At 49.2% G+C, this 17786-nt stretch overlaps 1 protein-coding gene across 1 annotated transcript in view; it reads left to right on the top strand.

Moving 5' to 3' along the window:
* Positions 1-17786, top strand: part of LOC119453617 (fringe glycosyltransferase-like) — a 101205-nt gene that overhangs the window by 46148 nt on the left and 37271 nt on the right. Inside the window, exons 2-6 of the mRNA XM_037715675.2 lie at positions 3998-4046; positions 5714-5756; positions 10429-10488; positions 13494-13647; positions 14639-14724. Coding sequence (XP_037571603.1) covers positions 3998-4046; positions 5714-5756; positions 10429-10488; positions 13494-13647; positions 14639-14724 — 392 coding nt within the window. The remainder of the gene's footprint in view (positions 1-3997; positions 4047-5713; positions 5757-10428; positions 10489-13493; positions 13648-14638; positions 14725-17786) is intronic.

Genomic DNA, 17786 nt, shown 5'->3' with positions numbered 1-17786 from the left:
TGCAGTCGACCTATTTAGGGCTGGTGATGGTGGCGGTGTTTTACGTGTTCTCGCCATATATTACAATTCGCGCTTGGCTGCGTACCGGTGCCTAAGCCGATGCAGTATACACACCGCGTGTTCTATTTTATGCTTGTTCGTGTTAAAAGGAAAGCGCGTGTCTGTGAGAGAGGGAGAGGGAAAGACTAAGGTGTGGCCTGTATATTTCTCATGGCACTGTCGAGATTGAATGGCATTTTTTTTTCTTTCTTCATTTCGTCGCGCAACCCGGAGATCCCCATAGAGATCGTCGCGGTTGGTGGACGACGTGTGACGAATTCGTATAGCCCCCCTCTAGAACCACATAAACAGAAGGGGCCTATCTCTGTCCGTTTTTCACAGCAGTCGAGCAATAGAAATAAAGAAAACAGCCTGATCGTGCAGCTACTTGAAGAAGCTCCAGAGACCTTGAAGCTACACCACTAATATACAAAGGCGGCGATACACTATGTGTATACGAGACAGGCTTCTGCGGTCTTCGGCATTTCTCGCGTCGGTGGGAAAAAGTGATAGGGGGTGGGGGGGAGGGGGGAGGGGGGTGCGAGACCCAGGCACGTCCACAACGAACGCACGTAGCATTCTCGCTGACCGGCGCGATGGAATGCGGCGACAGCCGCTCCGCCTAACGGCCGCATCGGCCGCAAGACAAAAAAAAAAAAAAAAAAAAAAAAAAAAAAACTGGTTTCATCATTTATACACCGCGGCCACTGGACACCGCGCCCTTATCGCCTACCGAAACCGTCTCGCCCCTCTTCTTCCTTCCTGGCTTTGGCTGCCGCCATCGCTCTTATCGTTTAATTTCTTCCTCCTCCCCCGCTCGGTTGTCCGCAGCTATCTGGCGCCATTAGCGCTCGTTAGTTGGACCCTCGTATAATGCCCCGCTCTTCTTTCTTCTCCTTCTTCGCCATCTCTCTCTCTCTCAATCTCTATCGGCTGCTAGAGCTGCTTCGTCATTGTTGCTTCGTTCTTTTCCGTCTCGGTCGCTGGTTTCGTCCCCCGATGGTCGCGATGCGTGCCTGCGTAAAAAAATGGGTGGCCACGGGGATTATACGCTCGAAGTGGCCATATTTTCGGCACTTAAAGGAGCCGTTCGGCTGATAGAGGAGGAATGCGCTGACCGATCAAGGTGCTCCGGCGTTGGTCGTTTTTAATTGTTGCTTCGGTTTACGGAACGCTGCGTGCTCGTTCGTCGGACGGTGGCATGCGTAATGAAGAAGCGCCGCTGATAATAGGTTTGTGCCGTAATTGGTTTCGATACTGGTCAGTTTAGTTAATTTTTTTTTTTATGGTGCCTTCTACGATGAAAGCGTTTACGAGAGAAGGGAAGCATGCATGTAACAAGTCGGGGCACAACGAGACTGCAGCGTCCCCTCGCAGTAGCAGGGACGGCCACCTCGGGGTTGGTTCGAAGACGTGAGCTTTTGTATAGCACTGTTCTTTTAGACGGCTGTGTCGCCGTGCATTATCACTGCGCACTATAGTATATTCCCGAATTTACTACTGCTGTTTTGCTGTGACCGTTATCCACCTCACCCTTGTGATGCCCGCTCCGATTGTGGTGCTGTTCTTGAGCACGCGTGTATGCTTGCGTTATACGAGAGTGCGTTATAACCGGTACGCCTACATGGCTATATATAATCGTCCACACAAGCTCGCACGCCTAACGTGCCTATGAGCACGCGCTTGTTCTGAGCCGTGTTGCTATGCATGCGATATAATAGCAGCATCTGCATTGGCCTATGTTAACCTAACCGCGCTAGAAATCCCCCAAACTCACCTCTCCATTTTCTGTGCCCTTCGAACGTACTGACGTAATAGTTCAGCGAAAACCCGCCAGGTGGAGAGAAGCAATTAAATGGAAAATTGACGTCCACCCCAATCGTAGCAATTGCTAGAAGGGAAACCCATGCGGGTTCCTCGAAAGAAAAGCCTCGCAGTTAAAGATATTGCGTGTGCCTATAGAAAAAGGACAACCGCGTTGTTAGCGGCACGCTTTCAACGAACCCTCGATCGCCGAACCACCGCGACCGACTAGGTGGACTGGTCAACCGTGCGACAATCCGCCCTCTCCAATCGTGCTGGAATGCCCACACCGATCTTATCTATATATATACTGCGCTTCCTTTTCTATATCATGAACTTCTACTTCTTCTTATCTTTCTTTTTTTTTAAATCTTGTCTCTCCCTACAATTTGGTGATGAATCACGTGCGATTCGAAACGCCGGAGCCGCCGCGAAGCGCTCCTTCGATCCCCGGCCATGTGTCGCGCCCGTGTATATCCTAAGCTTGTTCTGCAGTCGCGTAATGGATGTCTCTCGTGCGTGTATCTCTCTCTGAATAGCTATTGCCTCCTCAGGATGTAGAGATAGAGAGAGAGAAGTGCGATCTCGCTGCTCTGCTAGCTTTCGGGGCCGCAAACGACGTGCACATCGCATATACGTGGACGAAGATGCAGCAGTGAGGAGGATCGCAGTTGCAGTTCCGGCGTTTTCAAACCTGTTCAATCCTGCCACGGTCCACGTACGCGGCAACTTCTCGAAAGAGTGGCCCGCTGGTAGGCCAGTACAAAATGAGAGAGAAAAAAAAAAAAGAAAGGAAAGGAAGAACAAGATACTGCTCTCGAAGAACGAGTCGACTTGGTTTCTTAAACGATCGGTCACTCTTGTCTCGTATGCTTCTGGTCTTTGCAACGACATCCCGAAGAAGAAAAAAAAAAAAAGAAGAGAGAGAAAAAAAAAGAAAGAAAAACTAGAAAAATATATTCCCGGGACTTCACTGTAATCCGGCGAGAAAAGTCCGGACCAGTGCTTTATCGGGTATTGCACACACCCGTCACTGTCTTCCTCTCTTTGCTCTTTTTTTTTTCTTTTATTTATATTTTACTTCGGTAAACGCCGCCGCGCGCTGAATGTTAATTGTCTCGCTTTGCACCGGACACACGCGATGTCACCGTCTCTATTTTTTTTCTTCGTTTTTCGATGTTGGAATGGCTTGGTGAGTGATTCGATCTCTGCGAACACTATAGGCTCTCCTTTGAATTTAGCAGTAATAAAGAAAACAACGAACAGAAAAAAGAACTGCCCCACCGACCAAGCGAGTCCATGCTTTTTTTTTGTGTGTGTGTGTTTCCCTGTTTACGACATGGCTCTGTTCTGAGAAAGTTGATGCTGACTAGGCGGCTGTTTTTCTATTATGGCTCACGGTAGCCATTCAATTTGTCAGCTGCCTTCTGGTGTCGCCATTTCAGTCGAGGTATGAAGTCGAGGGTTCAACGAAAGCTGGCATAATCAGGGGCACAACTGAAAACACACACTAAAAACCAGATGATTGAAAGGCGACACAACAAGAGGCTAAAATATATAACAACTAAAAACAAACGAAAGATCAGACGAATAAAAAAAAAACGTACATATCCTACACATATGCTGGAATCAGTGTGAATGGAAGCTTCCGTGCGGCGGTTATTTATAATGCGTTAAAACTAAATGCGATGCTCACATTGTCAATTTTAATCCTATGCGACGCGTAACCTCATGCATTGTTTATGTTTATACACTACACCCTTAACAAGAAAGGCCGAAATGCAAACAGCAGCTGATGGGGATTAGCATAAATCTGAATGACACTTAGCCGTGATCAACCCTCGCAGTGTGTGGTACACGAAAGACCAAACATCTTGTCGGATTGACGTACTAAATATGTCCCTGGCGTTTTCATTTCTTGGAAGTACCGTCACGGGCACAGTTTTGTCTTAAACGATTCTAATGGCGAGCTCAGTTTGGTTTTGCGTGGTTGAGGGCGTGACTTTTTTTTTATTTTTTTAGAAGTTGCATGACCTAGCGCGAGAAGTTGTCGTCCGTTTCTTTCGGCAATCGCTTACATGTAAAACTGTGAAATTTCACGCGGAGCGCATCCGTTCTTTTTCTCATTTCTGCGTTTCTGTTCTGCTTTTTTCAGACGTATTTCTTCACGGATGCGGCGGACCCGCTGTACCAGCTCAAGACAAGTGAGTCGTGCTTGTTTGTTTGTTTGCTTGTTTGCATGCTCATTTACAAGCCAACTTTTAGTGTACGTAATAACCTATTATCGTACTCGAGCATCAGTGCTTAGAAGAAAGCATTCTGCACGCTTCCCTGGGAGCTACATAAATTCAAAGAAAGGTGCCCAAAAAAATACCAAGCCCTAAAGAGTCCTAACCATAGCGTCAGAAACTTGACCGAACGTAACATCAACCACTGTAGACAGCAGTGCATTCCATTTCTAAATTCCAAAATTGTTGCAAGCGAAAAAAGTGGGTCTCTAAAGTGCTGGGTGCGACAAAGAACTTGAGTGAATGAGTGAGACTTAATTAGTGAATTTTCGCTCATTAGTCGATTATGCATTTCAATTTTTTGTCCAACTGATGTCCGCTTCTTTGAGTATAGACCAGCTCATGAACTAGCATTGTGCCACCTGCCACAGGCAACCTTTATAAAATGCGGGACGCGTACGTTGAAACACCCGGTATACCTTATAAGTGTTTCGCAACTCCATTAAGGTCATGGCCAATACTGGGACTTCTCATGACGCTGCAGCGCGCGCGCGCGCACGCCTGTGGATTTCAAGTTGCACATATATATATATATATATATGCAAGTTGGAATCCACAGGCGTAAGTTGGAATCAGCTAGCGCAAGACAGGGGTAATTGGAGTCGCAGGGAGATGCCTGCGGCCTGCAGTGGCCATAAACATAGGCTGATATATGAACCGCAGAATGAACTATGGGACGCAAAAATTTTGACACTCTGCGCATGAAAGTGTGACTGTAATCACTTGCGACAACAAGTTCAGGTCTCTTTTGCCTACGGCGCCGCTGACGTCCGTGCTCTTTGTCAGCAATTGCCCCTTTAATTGCACGTTGACGAAGTGGCGCCAACGTGGCGCACATACTGCGAACTTCGGGGACGTGTGCGTGCCCCCCCCCCCCCCCTCCAAAAAAAAATCTACAAGGTTTTGATGCACACCTCTGTCTCTTTTCCCACTTTTTCTTTCTTTTTTTGCGTAATTAGACATATGACGGTCAAGAGGCTTCAGACAAGATGATACGAAGCAGTGCACATGCTTATATAACCTTGCTGTTGGAGATAATCTGTTTCTTGGTTAGGCATCTAGGATGCACATGTGACACACAGTAGGCTTCAGATGACCGCCTTCCCGCTTATCTGAAGTGCGAACCATTTCCACCACTATATAGCATAACTTGTAGTTGCAAGTAAAAAGATGAGAAGTAATAAGAGGGAGTGACAGGAAAAGGTGACGGATATTCGTTTGAAAAGGGAGCCGCACGCTGGGATTAGTAATCGAAAATAATTTAACGATTTCAGCCAGCACAATTTTGTCGTAACCATCGCGTCCGTTGCGGCCACTCGGCAGCGGAAACGTAATACATACGCTGAGTGCGTCAAGCGATGCGCTGCACTGCACAGCGCGGCCTCAAGAATAAAAGAAGCCTTTACGAACGCACTCGTCCTCCGGGATGTTCTCAAAGAGCCCTTCGAGTCTGCGCGGTCGTATTAATTGCGGCGCAACTTTTCCTCGTCGAATTGTCACACTGGCGTGGGAACTGTCCCCTTCGTTCCCACAGTTCGCTCTCACGTCAATATCGTAATTTTCCTTGTCCTGTTCCGTTTCAGACGGTCACCTCATCAACACCAACTGCTCATCGTCGCACAACAGGTACGTGTCCTGGCGCAGAGCCACTTGTTGCTGCGTAGCTCAGCGACAGCATTTCTCCTGGGAAATGAAGGCTGTACGTGTGTGTGCGTTTGTGTGTGCGTTTGTGTTTGCTGGTGTGTTTGCTGGTGTGTGCGTGCCTACTTGTGTTTAAACGGATATTGTGGCTGGCCGCGGCTGGCTCTCAACGAGCAGTTAAAGATGTGAGCGTTTTGCGCTATTTTACGCATCGGTGCAGTCTAAATTCGGTATTGACAGTTTACCGAACCTTGGCGCGTTGAGATTCGCAGAACCACTTCGCTATACCCCACTTTTTCTACGTGGAAAACTTAAAATGATTGCGGATGTTCCTTTACTTCAAATAAAAAATGAGCTGCGGTAATTCTTCAGGATCGAGAATCCGCCGTTCCCATGTTTCAAAGAACGCACTACACCGCTAACAACGTATGCGGCTGAAATTTGGAGAATGGGAAAGAAGTTTGAGAAGGAAGGAAAAGCAGGGCGACAAATGGTGACGGTGCGAGTTAGACAAGAATATATACGGCGCTGTGGATTACAGAGTAAGCGCGTGTATAGCTTATATTGCGGCTCAAATTAATAGAGGAATAGGAGTTAGGTACGTCATGTAATGGGCAAAACAGAAGTAACCGGTGCACCTCCAGCGTTGCAGAATCAGGGCTTATAGTCTCCCTTCAGTGGAGGGGGGACCCTCACATAGGACTGTGATCAGAATAGCGCTAGCGCGCGCACATGCACACGCGCTGATATATATATATATATATATATATATATATATATATATATATATATATATATATATATAAGCGATGCGCCATAAATCAATAATCGAAAATTTAGGGTGTTACAATAGCCCCGCACCAAGGCACTACTGGTAATAGATCACTTCCACCGCTTGTCGAATGGGTGCCGCAGGGCTGCAGCTAATATGCCGTAGGGGGGCCGAGCCCCTCCTTAAAGAATTGAGGGGGAGGCGGCCCCAGCCCCCCCCCCCCCTCCTTACTTTAAGCACTGCGCAGAATGCATGTGTGCTCAATTCAAGGAAACATAATCGAGGTCGTGTGACGTGTGACAAATAAGTTAAATAAATTGTGGGGTTTTACGTGCCGACGTGACGGTTTCATCGATTATGAGGCACGCCGTAATGGGGAAAAAGTCCGGATTAATTTTGAACCAGTAAGGGTTAGGCATCTGTAATCAGCTGCACCTCAATCTAAGTACACAAGCGTTTGTTCTTCTTCTTCTTTTCTTCTTCTTCTTCTTCTTTTTTTGCCTTCCGCCTGCAGCAGCCGCTGCCGGGAGCGAACCCTCGACCTCCTGTTCAGCAGCGCAGTGCCATATAGTCAATGAGCTATGTATATATACCGCGGCGGGTTGCAATGAGCAATGTCGGAGGCATATAGGATGGTGTCAGCTTACGCTAGACAAGGGAATTGTGGAAATCGCTCGCAGCAGTATTGGCCCCTCGGTTGACACGAAATAAGTTGATGATGACGATGACCATGTGCGATTTCATTTCTAGAGAGTTCTCGCACGTCGTTGTATAGGTACACGCTCGCTTTGCGTCGACTGACAGAGTGAAGGCGCACTCAACCGAAGAAAGTATTCCGCGTACTCCATTGGGGGAGTACCATAACTGTCGAAAAAAAAAAAAAAGGGAGTTTAACTGTTGGACACGCAGTTACCTCCTGCAAGCAGGTGTTGCTAGTACACCCTTTGTACCTAAGAGTACGTCTCTGCGAGTCCGCATCGAGAAGGATCCGATCCCCGGAGCCGAAATAATTGCGCGGCGTTGCGTAAAGAAAGGCGACGGCACCACTGTTCCTTGCCGCCGCCGATTTACTCCCACCCACGCCACATCGCGAGAGGCTCGTCTTCGAAGTCGGCGGGGGGTTGGGAACGGAGAAATTTGTTCTCTGGCGGACTGAGCGGTGAGCAGAGCGCGCAGAAAGAAGCAAACGAAAAGAAAGACATCGCGGATGGCAAACGGCGGGTGTCTGCTCGCGCAGTCCGTGAATGCTCTGCTATAGTATCCGATGAAGCGTCTTTTTTGCCTCGTTCAGAGAAACCTAAGCCTGACCCCGCGAAGTCCTTGCTCCTTCTCTGTCGTCGTCTGCTTCGTTATCTCTCGTTCACGCGAATATACCGTGTATAATCGTGTACTATCCCAACGCGTGTAAAGGCCACAGAGCCAACCTTACAGCATGGCCGACGCACGACCGCGGTCTGCATTATTGTTTATTAGCTCCTAAGATGCACGAAGCTTGGTCACTGAAGCACCGGTTATCTCAAAAGCAATAGCCATGGGAACGAAAGAAAAAAGCGAGTCTATCTGGTATAGTTTCGTTTTCTTACGAGCGCTCTAATTTGGCTTTTTTTAAAGGAAAGGCATGCATTTATTAATGTAACATTAGAAAGTTTTGGAAATTGGTGACTTTTGCCGGAGGTCACTGTTAATGCAACGTTAGGAAGTTTTAGAAATTGGTAACCTTTAACTGAGGTCACCAATTTCTAAAACTTCCTAATGTTACATTAATAAAATCATGCCTTTTCTTTTAAAAAAATCCAAGTTAGAGCGCTTGTAAGAAAACGAAACTATACCACATGGGCTGAGCTTGTTTTCTTTCTTTTTCTTGGCTAATATTTTTGACAACCGGCGCTTCAGTGATCAAGCTTGCGCACAAGAAAGAAAGAGAAAGTCAACGCGATTGCATAGACAACCAAGCGGAGTTTGGGCTTTCGCACTTATGGCCAAGCCGCTTGGGATCGCCATTCTTAGAGCTCGCCCTTTTCACACCTGTTGCTCGCGCGTACTGTCGCGGGGTAAATTCAAACGTGCGTCCGCGGGTTTACGCGAGTCCCATGCGGCACACCGCGTGCTCACGAGGCGAGACGAGAGCGATAACCCAATCGTTCTCTTCCTTCCGATCGGAATCGAGCCGCCGTTCTGCGGGGGCCGCTGCCGCCGCGTGTCACTCTCTTTGACGAGCGCTGTCGTGCACGGTCCGCTGCTTTACCGACCTCAGCCACGCACGCACGCGGGGCAGGCAGGCGGCCGCCGATTGCTTCGCGACTCGCTCGTGCACTTTCGTTTTGTGCTTACTTCCAAACCCAGGGTGTAGTGCGTGCAAGGTGTGTGTGCGTGTTCGTTCGCCGACGCGGTGTATACACTTGCGCCTGTTTTGGTTGGTAGTTTTGTGTTGCTCCGAGTCAGCAAACGCTGACAGTGGAAGGAGGTCGGTAAGAGGAGGAGAAGGGGGGAGGGGGGTGGCCTGCGGGCGTCTTGGGTTGCGGAGGTGGAGGGTGTGCAACCGTGCGCTGAAGTCTGCAGTTGTATTGAGTTTGGAGCGCGCTATAGCGCGGCGACACAACCGGATGTCTTTGCGCTCCGCGATGGCCGGGCGAGATTGGATTCCCGCTGCGTGCACAGAGAGCTCGAGACAGCGGGAAAGAATAGAAAGGGAACAGAGAGACCTCGTTTTTCACGAAGCTTCTTTCTTTTTCTTTTTTTCTGCGCTCGTCGTCGAAGCCACCCGTCGTGGCCTTGTCTTTCGAGTCGAAAGTCGTTCGACTCGCCGGAATGCTTACTTTCTCTGCCCACAGCTCGTTAAGGTGCGCGGTTGTACTTTTTCTCTTTCGTCCTCTCGAAAATAGACCTCCGCTTTCGAATGGGCCTCCGGCCGCCCAATTTACGAGTAAAATGAGCCCGGAGTGCGGGCTCGCTAATGAGGGAGAGCTGTGCGCGTGCGTTGTTGGGGTTGCAGAGATACCGCGGCCTGGCTGCGTAAGTGTGGGCGGGGCGTCCTTTGTGTGCTAACAGTGCACGCGAAGCGAAGGCACGAAGCCGCTGGCTTTGGCTGCGAGTGAAAATCTATTGTTGTTTCTGCGCAGAGGACAGGGCAGAGTAGACAAAACAATGCGGCTGGACAACAACTAGAAGTTTACTGCGTATGCTTCCTAGCTTTCAACGGGTATCTGGACGAGCTTCGGCGTGTTCTCAACGAGGCGTTAAATAAAAACAGTGGATGTGCAAGTCTGCTTAGTATGCCTTGTTTTCATAACAGGCGGCGAAGCTTTTGGAGCTCTGAAGATTTCTGTAAGACTTGGAAATCCTCTTAGTATTCCGTTTTCCCATTAATCCCAGTGTAGGGTAACAAACCGGATACTCGTCTGGTTGACGTCCCTGACTTCCCCCTCATTGCTTTCTCTCTCTCTTTCTCTCTGTAAATCTGAGCAGTAAACTATCAGTGGATGTTCAGTGCTTGTTTTCGCCTACTTCTCCTGTCTCGTGTGCCTTCGCGCTGAAGTGGCGCCACGATGAATTCTGAAACAATGCGCGAACTACAATAACATATGCGCTATAACCGTCGAAGAAACAGTTTTCGATTGCAGGCTTTACAGGAACAGCGGATACGTCCTTATTCATTCCTCATTCGTTGGCTGTATTCCGAGTGCGAGCGTAGTCTTTGCCAACGACACCAGCGTTATCGCTTTATTTCTGCGTTTATAGTGTTTGCACCACGTGTGCATATGTGGCACTCGCAGTATATGCGAGAAACCTACAAGAATGCATACGTGCTTCGAGTTTTTCACTCCGAAATGTCTTTCCGTAGTGAATTCACTCTTTTCCTCCTTTTTCTGTCTGTTTCGTTTGCAGGAAAGCCCTGTGCTGCAAGATGTCTGTCGAGCTAGACTTCTTCCTCGACAGCACTAAGAAGTGAGTACATATGGTACACTTGTCTATACATACTATCCAGCGCGCATGTCTGCCAAGCGGCAGAGAATGACTTTGGGCTATAACCACGTGTGTTCATGTTTTATGATTAGAGTGTGTGAGAGCTTAAGTCCAAGATTCGAGCGTTCGCTCTCTCTTATTAGAGGTTGTTACTGTGGTTGTTGCTTCAAGACATGGTTACCCACGCAGGGTATCGGTCTCACTGTATTGATTGAAAAGCGCACCCAACGAAAGACAAAAAATTGGAAAAGTGCAAACTGTCAAAACGAAGCATTATAGGCAACTGCTTTGTCGGGTTAACCGCCGTACTCGTGCGCCAACCTCATCACCTCGTTGCCGTCTTTAATTTGTAGCTTCGCAGAAGTACGTTGCCCTATCACCTCAAATATTGTGAATCTCTAGTCGAAAAAAATGCGAGAAAGGTTCGGAGGTGCGCACGGACTGTTCGAGTGTGATGTTTCGCGCAGCAAACATGCTTCATCATTCTCATTTCCTAGTGCTCGTATCTGCCGCTAGAGGGCGGCCTCAACAGTATTTTTTTTTTCATTCTACTTTACATAATTTATGATAGTGCCTCCGAGACACTCAGATACTTCGTTCTTCTTTCTTTGGATAATTAAAGAAAAATGAATACGCGTCGATGTCGTTGCCTCACAGGTGCGCCAGTGATAGGTTGCTGCTTTTGTTTAATGCGTTTTTTTTTTTTTTTTTTTTTTTGAGGCAGCCAATCTAAATTTTTCGCGCGGTTCTCCGGCCGCACCCCTCTAAACGCCTGTCGCGCGTATGCGGCGTAGATATAGTATATAGAAGCATGCCTGTCGTCTAGGAGCGAGCCGCTCAATTAAACAAAGAAAATAACGAACCGAGCGTCTTCGCCCGCTCGTTAAGATGGGAGCGATGAAAGAAAGACTAAAACGGCGAAGTTGGCCAGGTCCACGGGAGTCGAATACAAAATGACAACGGGGCAGCCCCGCCGAAAACCGCAAAAAGTGGCCGCTCATGTGGCTAGGCTGCACAGGCTCTGTAGTACTATACATACTCTGTATACGCAGAACCCTGCTTTCTATAGCATCTCATCGTTTATCACGTGCTCTGCGAGAAGGAGCGCCTGGCTTTAACCTTCTTGTTTAGCGCACTGCCGGGGGGCTTTTTCTTTTCATTTCGAAAGCGAAGAAGAGAGATAGATAGATTAGCCAGAATGAGAAAGAGGGGAGGGGGCAACACAAACGGCAGATGCCACGGGATCACTTGTTATATATATCCAGCGGCGGCTGTCTGCGGAGCCGGCCGCTCCCACGGAGTCATTGCGCATGCGCTTAATTGGCAGCGTGCTGACTCCTCTTCGTTACACGCACCACGTGTCCTTTTCTCGCCGTGAGCTCGGCGTCGGCGCGTTGTAGAGGCTGATGAATCGCCGGCTGAAAGATGGCCGAGAGAAATATGACGCGTCAATCGATGGTCTTCTCCTTCCGTTTTGCGGGGCGTGCGTGCGTTTGTAATTTGTTGCGCGGAGGGCGACGGAGTTCATTTCGCCAGCTCTCGCCGTGCCACTATAGCTCTCATGCTTTTTGCTCTGGTCTAGAAAAATAGCCCACCTTTTCGGCGAGCTTGTTCCGCAGCACGTGATGCTCTCTCGACGGGGAGCCACATTCAGTTGGGCGTCCGCGGGAGCAGTCGGCGGGAATGTCTGTTTTACTCTCAAAACCTATAATGTATCCTGGTACGTATCCCGTACCCGTTATACTGTGTACCAGTGGTGGCGTTTGCGAAAAGAACATGTCTGTTTGGCCGAAAGAAATTGATATCCAGAACTCGGACCAGGCGATCGTTGCGTCCCTAGCTGTGTCTGTGTTTCTTCATTAACTGCCCTTTTCTTTTTTTAAGATTGAATGTTAGGCTTCGTGCAAACAGCTTTGTCTTCCTATATGATTGTCGTCGTTTTGCCGTAGATGCAAAGTGTATATATGCCTTTTGTAGACAAAAGTCTGTTTCCGGTGTTCTATTATTCGAGCGGTTTGCTATTAAGAAGCTGGTAACCATTCGTCTGCAAACTAACTGTAAAGTTATAAGCCCGAAGCATGTCTATAGACAACTACAGGACAGAGCAAGTTTAGTGGTATCTGCACAAGTTAACCTAGCGACAGTCTTGGAATGCTACAGCACTTGAGAGGATGAGGAGTGAAACATAGGGAGTGAGAAAACACACACACACACACACACACACACACACACACACACACACGCACACGCACACGCACACGCACACACACACACGCACGCACGCACGCACGCACACACACACACACACACACCACACACACACCATTTCGACAATTATATAGGCCTCAAAGAACAAGATCCGTAGAGTTTCTAAGCAATTATTTTATGAGGATTATTACTGGAACTTATATTTTATACGTCAGTAGCACAGCGAAATGTTACAGTTGATTGCTTTTCTGATTATTTTTTTACGATTGTCATTGAGTGCTTCTTTCAGGACACATCTGCGCAGTATATGTACGCCAGTAACAGACAGGTGACGTCGTACTCAATGGTTTGCTGGAAAGGAGAAATTGTCATCCACCCGACCGTAGCACGTAGCTACAAATGGAACTCGTACTCGGAGAAAGCAAACTTCGCAGTTTAAAAAAAAATGTATTCTTTCGGGGTTCGAACCCGTGACTAACGCATTTCTGGAGCAGTCGCTCTATACTATCTGAAGTAGCCAGCATGAGGAGCTCGCAGGAGCGAGGCCGAATTAATCGGCAACCGGAAGTTGCTTCCGGCTTCGAACCCCACGGACCAGGACAAATTTTTTGTTCTACTGCGAGGCTGTTTTTCTGTGAAACCCTTACGCGTTTCCTTTGCACACCTTCTTTCTTAGGTCGGGTTAATGACAACTTCTGCTTTCGCGAACCTTCCTCCACCTGGCGGGATTCCGTGGAACTAATCTGTCGATGGCTCGCTGCGTGCGAACGCGTTCGCAGGTGGATGTGCCACTTCGACGACGACAACTACGTCAACGTTCCGCGGCTGGTGAAGCTGCTGCAAGAGTACGACCCCCGCGAGGACTGGTACCTGGGCAAGCCGTCCATTCGGCAGCCGCTGGAGATTCTCGCCAGGGACAACAGCAAGCCGCAGGTACGCAGACGTCGGTCACGCACTGCTCGGAAAGACAGCGGCCTGCACATATACCTACAGTGGCCCAAGTTGGTTCTGCAGCGTTATTTGTATAGCAAGATAACTGTCAAGCGAATTATTCGCAAAAATAATCACACGCAGAGCGTGTTAGCAAGGCACTCTCTTCTTCTGTCTGCTTGAAGTGCTCGTACACAAGCCGATAACGATTGGTTGCATGACGTCTTGTGAGTCTCGTGAGCCGTTGGTTCTGCACTTAACCCGGGCCGTGTTACTGAAAGACAGGCGCACAAACACGGACACAAGAATTAACGACGAGGGCAACACAAACGCCGACAATTAACCTGAATGGTTTCAGAGTGGCGTAAAAAAGAAGGGGAACACAAAACTTGTATGCGCATGCTCAAAGGAAGGCAGCACCAACCCGCCAATCATGGACACATATATACAGGCATTCGCGAAACAAAACAATTTAGGCACAAAGATTCCTCTTTGTACAGGATAATCCCGGGATGACTTATGCGCGTTCTATACCGCTATTAATAATTTGCCACGCCTGTCCACGTGTCCACGACGCTTGGCGATGCCTTCCTTTGAACGTGCGCAGGTAAGTTTTGTATTCTCCTCCTTTTTACGCCAATGCGTGAGTAAAATTTTTGATTGATATGGGATGGCCCTCCGGCTTAGAGCGAGGGAGGGGCAATTAGGAAAGGGTTGAAAACAGTAGCCGCTTCGCAGTCCGGCTTCGTACGCTAAGTGTCACAGTGACATCAACGTGCTGCGGACGTCCAGTCTGGGCGGCCGGCTTAATACATTCATCCAGACAGTGCCACTCTTCAGTTCATATAGTCGCTGTTTGTGTTGTCCTTTTAGTTCCTTCTTGTGCCCGCGTGTTTGCACGCCTGCGTTTCAGTAACACGAGTCCTTAACAAATCGCTCTGCATTCAGTCGTTCTAAACCTAATCTCTCTCTTCCCCTTTGTTCTCTCCCACAGAGGAAGATCTCTTTCTGGTTCGCCACGGGCGGTGCGGGATTCTGCATCAGTCGCTCGCTTGCGCTCAAGATGCTGCCGCTCGCCGGGTGAGTCATATTGCTCCGGATTTTGTGCGTTTCGACGCGCTTCTGGGCCCGAATTCACAAAACGTTCTTAGGCTTGAATTGTTCGTAGGAGAAATTTTTTGCCAATCCTGACGCTGGACATATCATTAGGGAAGGGCAATGGCAGGAAGCAATTACGAAAGAAAAGCGTTGTGTTCTTGGCCCCAGGTGTTTTATGTGTCGGCACACCGCGTATCTTTTGTCCCGGTGAAAGTACGCGCATGGGGCGACCGCCTCGGTCTGGAAGCCCCTTTCTGACATCTGTGGTTCGTATAGGCGCAGTTGTAAGTTTCACTATGTGTACACGTACAGAGAGGGAGGGTGTTTTAATGAGGAGAATTTAAATGAGGAGAGGTGCGACAGAAAGAGCGCGTCTGTGGCTTGCTATCCTTCAACGAGGTAATTAAGGTGAAAAGGGGAGAAAGATGGCAGGTGATGATGGAGTGAGTATGCGCGAGTGATTTGGTTACGTTAATTTAATAAAAACCTGGTTAAGTGAAATTCCGCCTATACGACGGTCCCGCTCTAACTGAAGTCGCGCACTGAATACTTTCTATAGTTTTGCACTTCCTCAGCGCAGGTACTGCTCACTTATACGAAGGGCGGTGCTGACCGTAGCGACTGGATCAGCTTTTTCAAATGTTAGTTAACTCTCGGGGCCGACATTAGCGCGTAGTAAGGTGCTTGACTAGCCCAAGGGGCCGAAGTAGAGTGTTGTCTGTTCACACGCATACACGTACAATCACACACACACACACGCACACACACGCACACACACACACACGCGCGCACGCACGCGCGCGCACACACACACACGCACACACTCACATACACACACACACACAATCACATGCTTACACGCCAGCACGCACACGCACAAATTCAACGATAAAATATGTTACATAGCCAACTTACTTTGTTACTTTCGCGACGGCCACCTTCCCGACGCGCTGCAAGTTTCAGGTAACCGAGGGGCTCCGTATGTGGGACCTATCATTGCTCTCTTCTATGCATGCACGTAAATAGAGAAAAGAAAGAAAGAAAGTGGTATCTCCCGTCAAGAAGCACGCTACTGGAGCAGGAGGAGGGGCACTGACTCGACTGGCTGCGCCAAACAGCGGCGACCATTCCAAAAGATCTCACTATACCTTTCGGAACGGGGCCGTTGTCCCCCGTCGATGCAGCCCGGCATGAGGGTCTGGAGGAGGACACGGGAGGAGGAGGACGCTGCTGCGGGCAAACGGGGAGCAGGTGGTCTATGCTGCGGACGCCTGTCACTTTCCTCTCGGCGTGCGCGTTATGTGCCGAGGCAGCGCAGCAGTCTTGCATGTCTGAACGCCGGCGCATACACAAACAGGGCATGTCGGCTGCGTTTCTGCGAGCTAGTACACGCTCGGCAGCTATATACGCTCCGCTTCTTGTTTGTCCCTTGGGGTTCAGCTCAGTTGTGTGCATCATACATGTGGGAAACGAATGAGTATAGGAAGTCGTGTCTGAACGTTCCTGCGTACAGTCTTTCTCGAACGTAAGCGGGCGGCTACGTTGCCTGCGACGGCCGGGTTGTGTGCAGGCTATTTAAGTGAGATCCTGCGGCATGCCGTAAGCGCTAGCCCCTGGCAAGTGAAAATGACTCTCGTGATATCACCACCCAGAGGTCTGAAACAGTGTTAGAACGTTGAATGTCGTTGAAGCCAACAGTTGGACGAGGGGACACCCTTCACGAAACGTTGGCTTCGGCGACATGACTTGTTCGAACAGTGTTAATCATTTAGAGTCTACATCTTCCCGTCAACTTTTGATCCAGAAGGTGTGGTTGTTGAAAGCGCCATCCGAACCGCACCGCAGAACAGAAAGAAGTAATTTATACGGTGTGGGTCCCTATGATTTAGACTAGGGCTGTAACATTTGGATGGTATATTGGTAAGGGGGGGGGGGGGGGGGACTATACAGTTTCGGGCGCAGCTAACTTTCCCGAGGTATTTTGTCACAGCTGCGAGCACACGGCGTTAGAAAGCTGTGAGGCGCGCGATGATGGTTATATGTTGCGTTACGCAATAATCTTCTTCGTAGTTCGACGCGCTGTTTTGTAGGAACTAAAGAAACGCCGCTAGACGGCACAGTTGCGTGCATTAATTTAGTTAGCGCCGTGCTGAATGATGAAAGAAAGATTGTGAAGACTGAAGGAAGAGAAGGTACCTTGCGTATACACAATTAACAGTCGGTATTTCGTAAGGCAGCCAGTGCACAACTTTCACAATGACAAGTAGGTGATCTTGAGGGGTCGCGAGCATATAGAGAGATGCGAATTTAGCGGCTGCACACTGCAGCGGTGGAACCAAGAGTATTCGCATGACGTCACACACTCCATATCGTTGTCCTCTTCACAGCTTCCGCTGTGCTGCTGGATATGACGCGCAGCTTTTCACCGCGCTGGCTGTACAACGATGTGGCGGCCTCGATGACGTCAGCGCGTCTACCCCCTTATGCGTGCCTTCCCAGTCACGGGGTGCACCACACTGAAATGCGCACGATCTTGTCGCAGTACTGCTCGCAACTGCCGGGGTTACCGCGCCACAATCAGAGCGATGAAAAAAACCAGGGAAGCAAAGCTCTCGGCGAAAGCGACGAAACCGGCGAAATAAAGGAGTCGGTGCCCTTGAAACAGCTGCGCTTGGGGGTACGCCGTGAGCATGGGGCGCTGGCGGCGAAAAAGCAAAGTAATAAAACGCTTGTGAGACCGCGAAAATGGACGGACAGAGAGAGAGAGGGGCAGGAGGCAAAGAAGGTGGCCGCTTCTTGTTGTTTGGGTGGCAAATATTGCGGTACACGGACAACAAGAGGGAGGGGGAGGGGCGAGGAAGGTGCGGGACGGGGGGGGGGGGGACTATGGGTGAAGGCGACGGGCACAACGGTGCCGGAATGCACCCGGTTTGCGAGGGCGTTTGGGGGGAGGGAAACAGCTCCGCCATTAGCGCCACCTGCCGTCTCCCTCGGGGTTTGCGCAGTTCTTTTTGTTTGATGGTCAGGGAAACGCAGGGAGGAGT

The sequence above is a fragment of the Dermacentor silvarum genome, chromosome 5 (genome assembly GCF_013339745.2).
Source record: "Dermacentor silvarum isolate Dsil-2018 chromosome 5, BIME_Dsil_1.4, whole genome shotgun sequence".
NCBI lineage: Eukaryota > Metazoa > Arthropoda > Arachnida > Ixodida > Ixodidae > Dermacentor > Dermacentor silvarum.
This window is presented reverse-complemented; position numbering and strand designations above follow the sequence as displayed.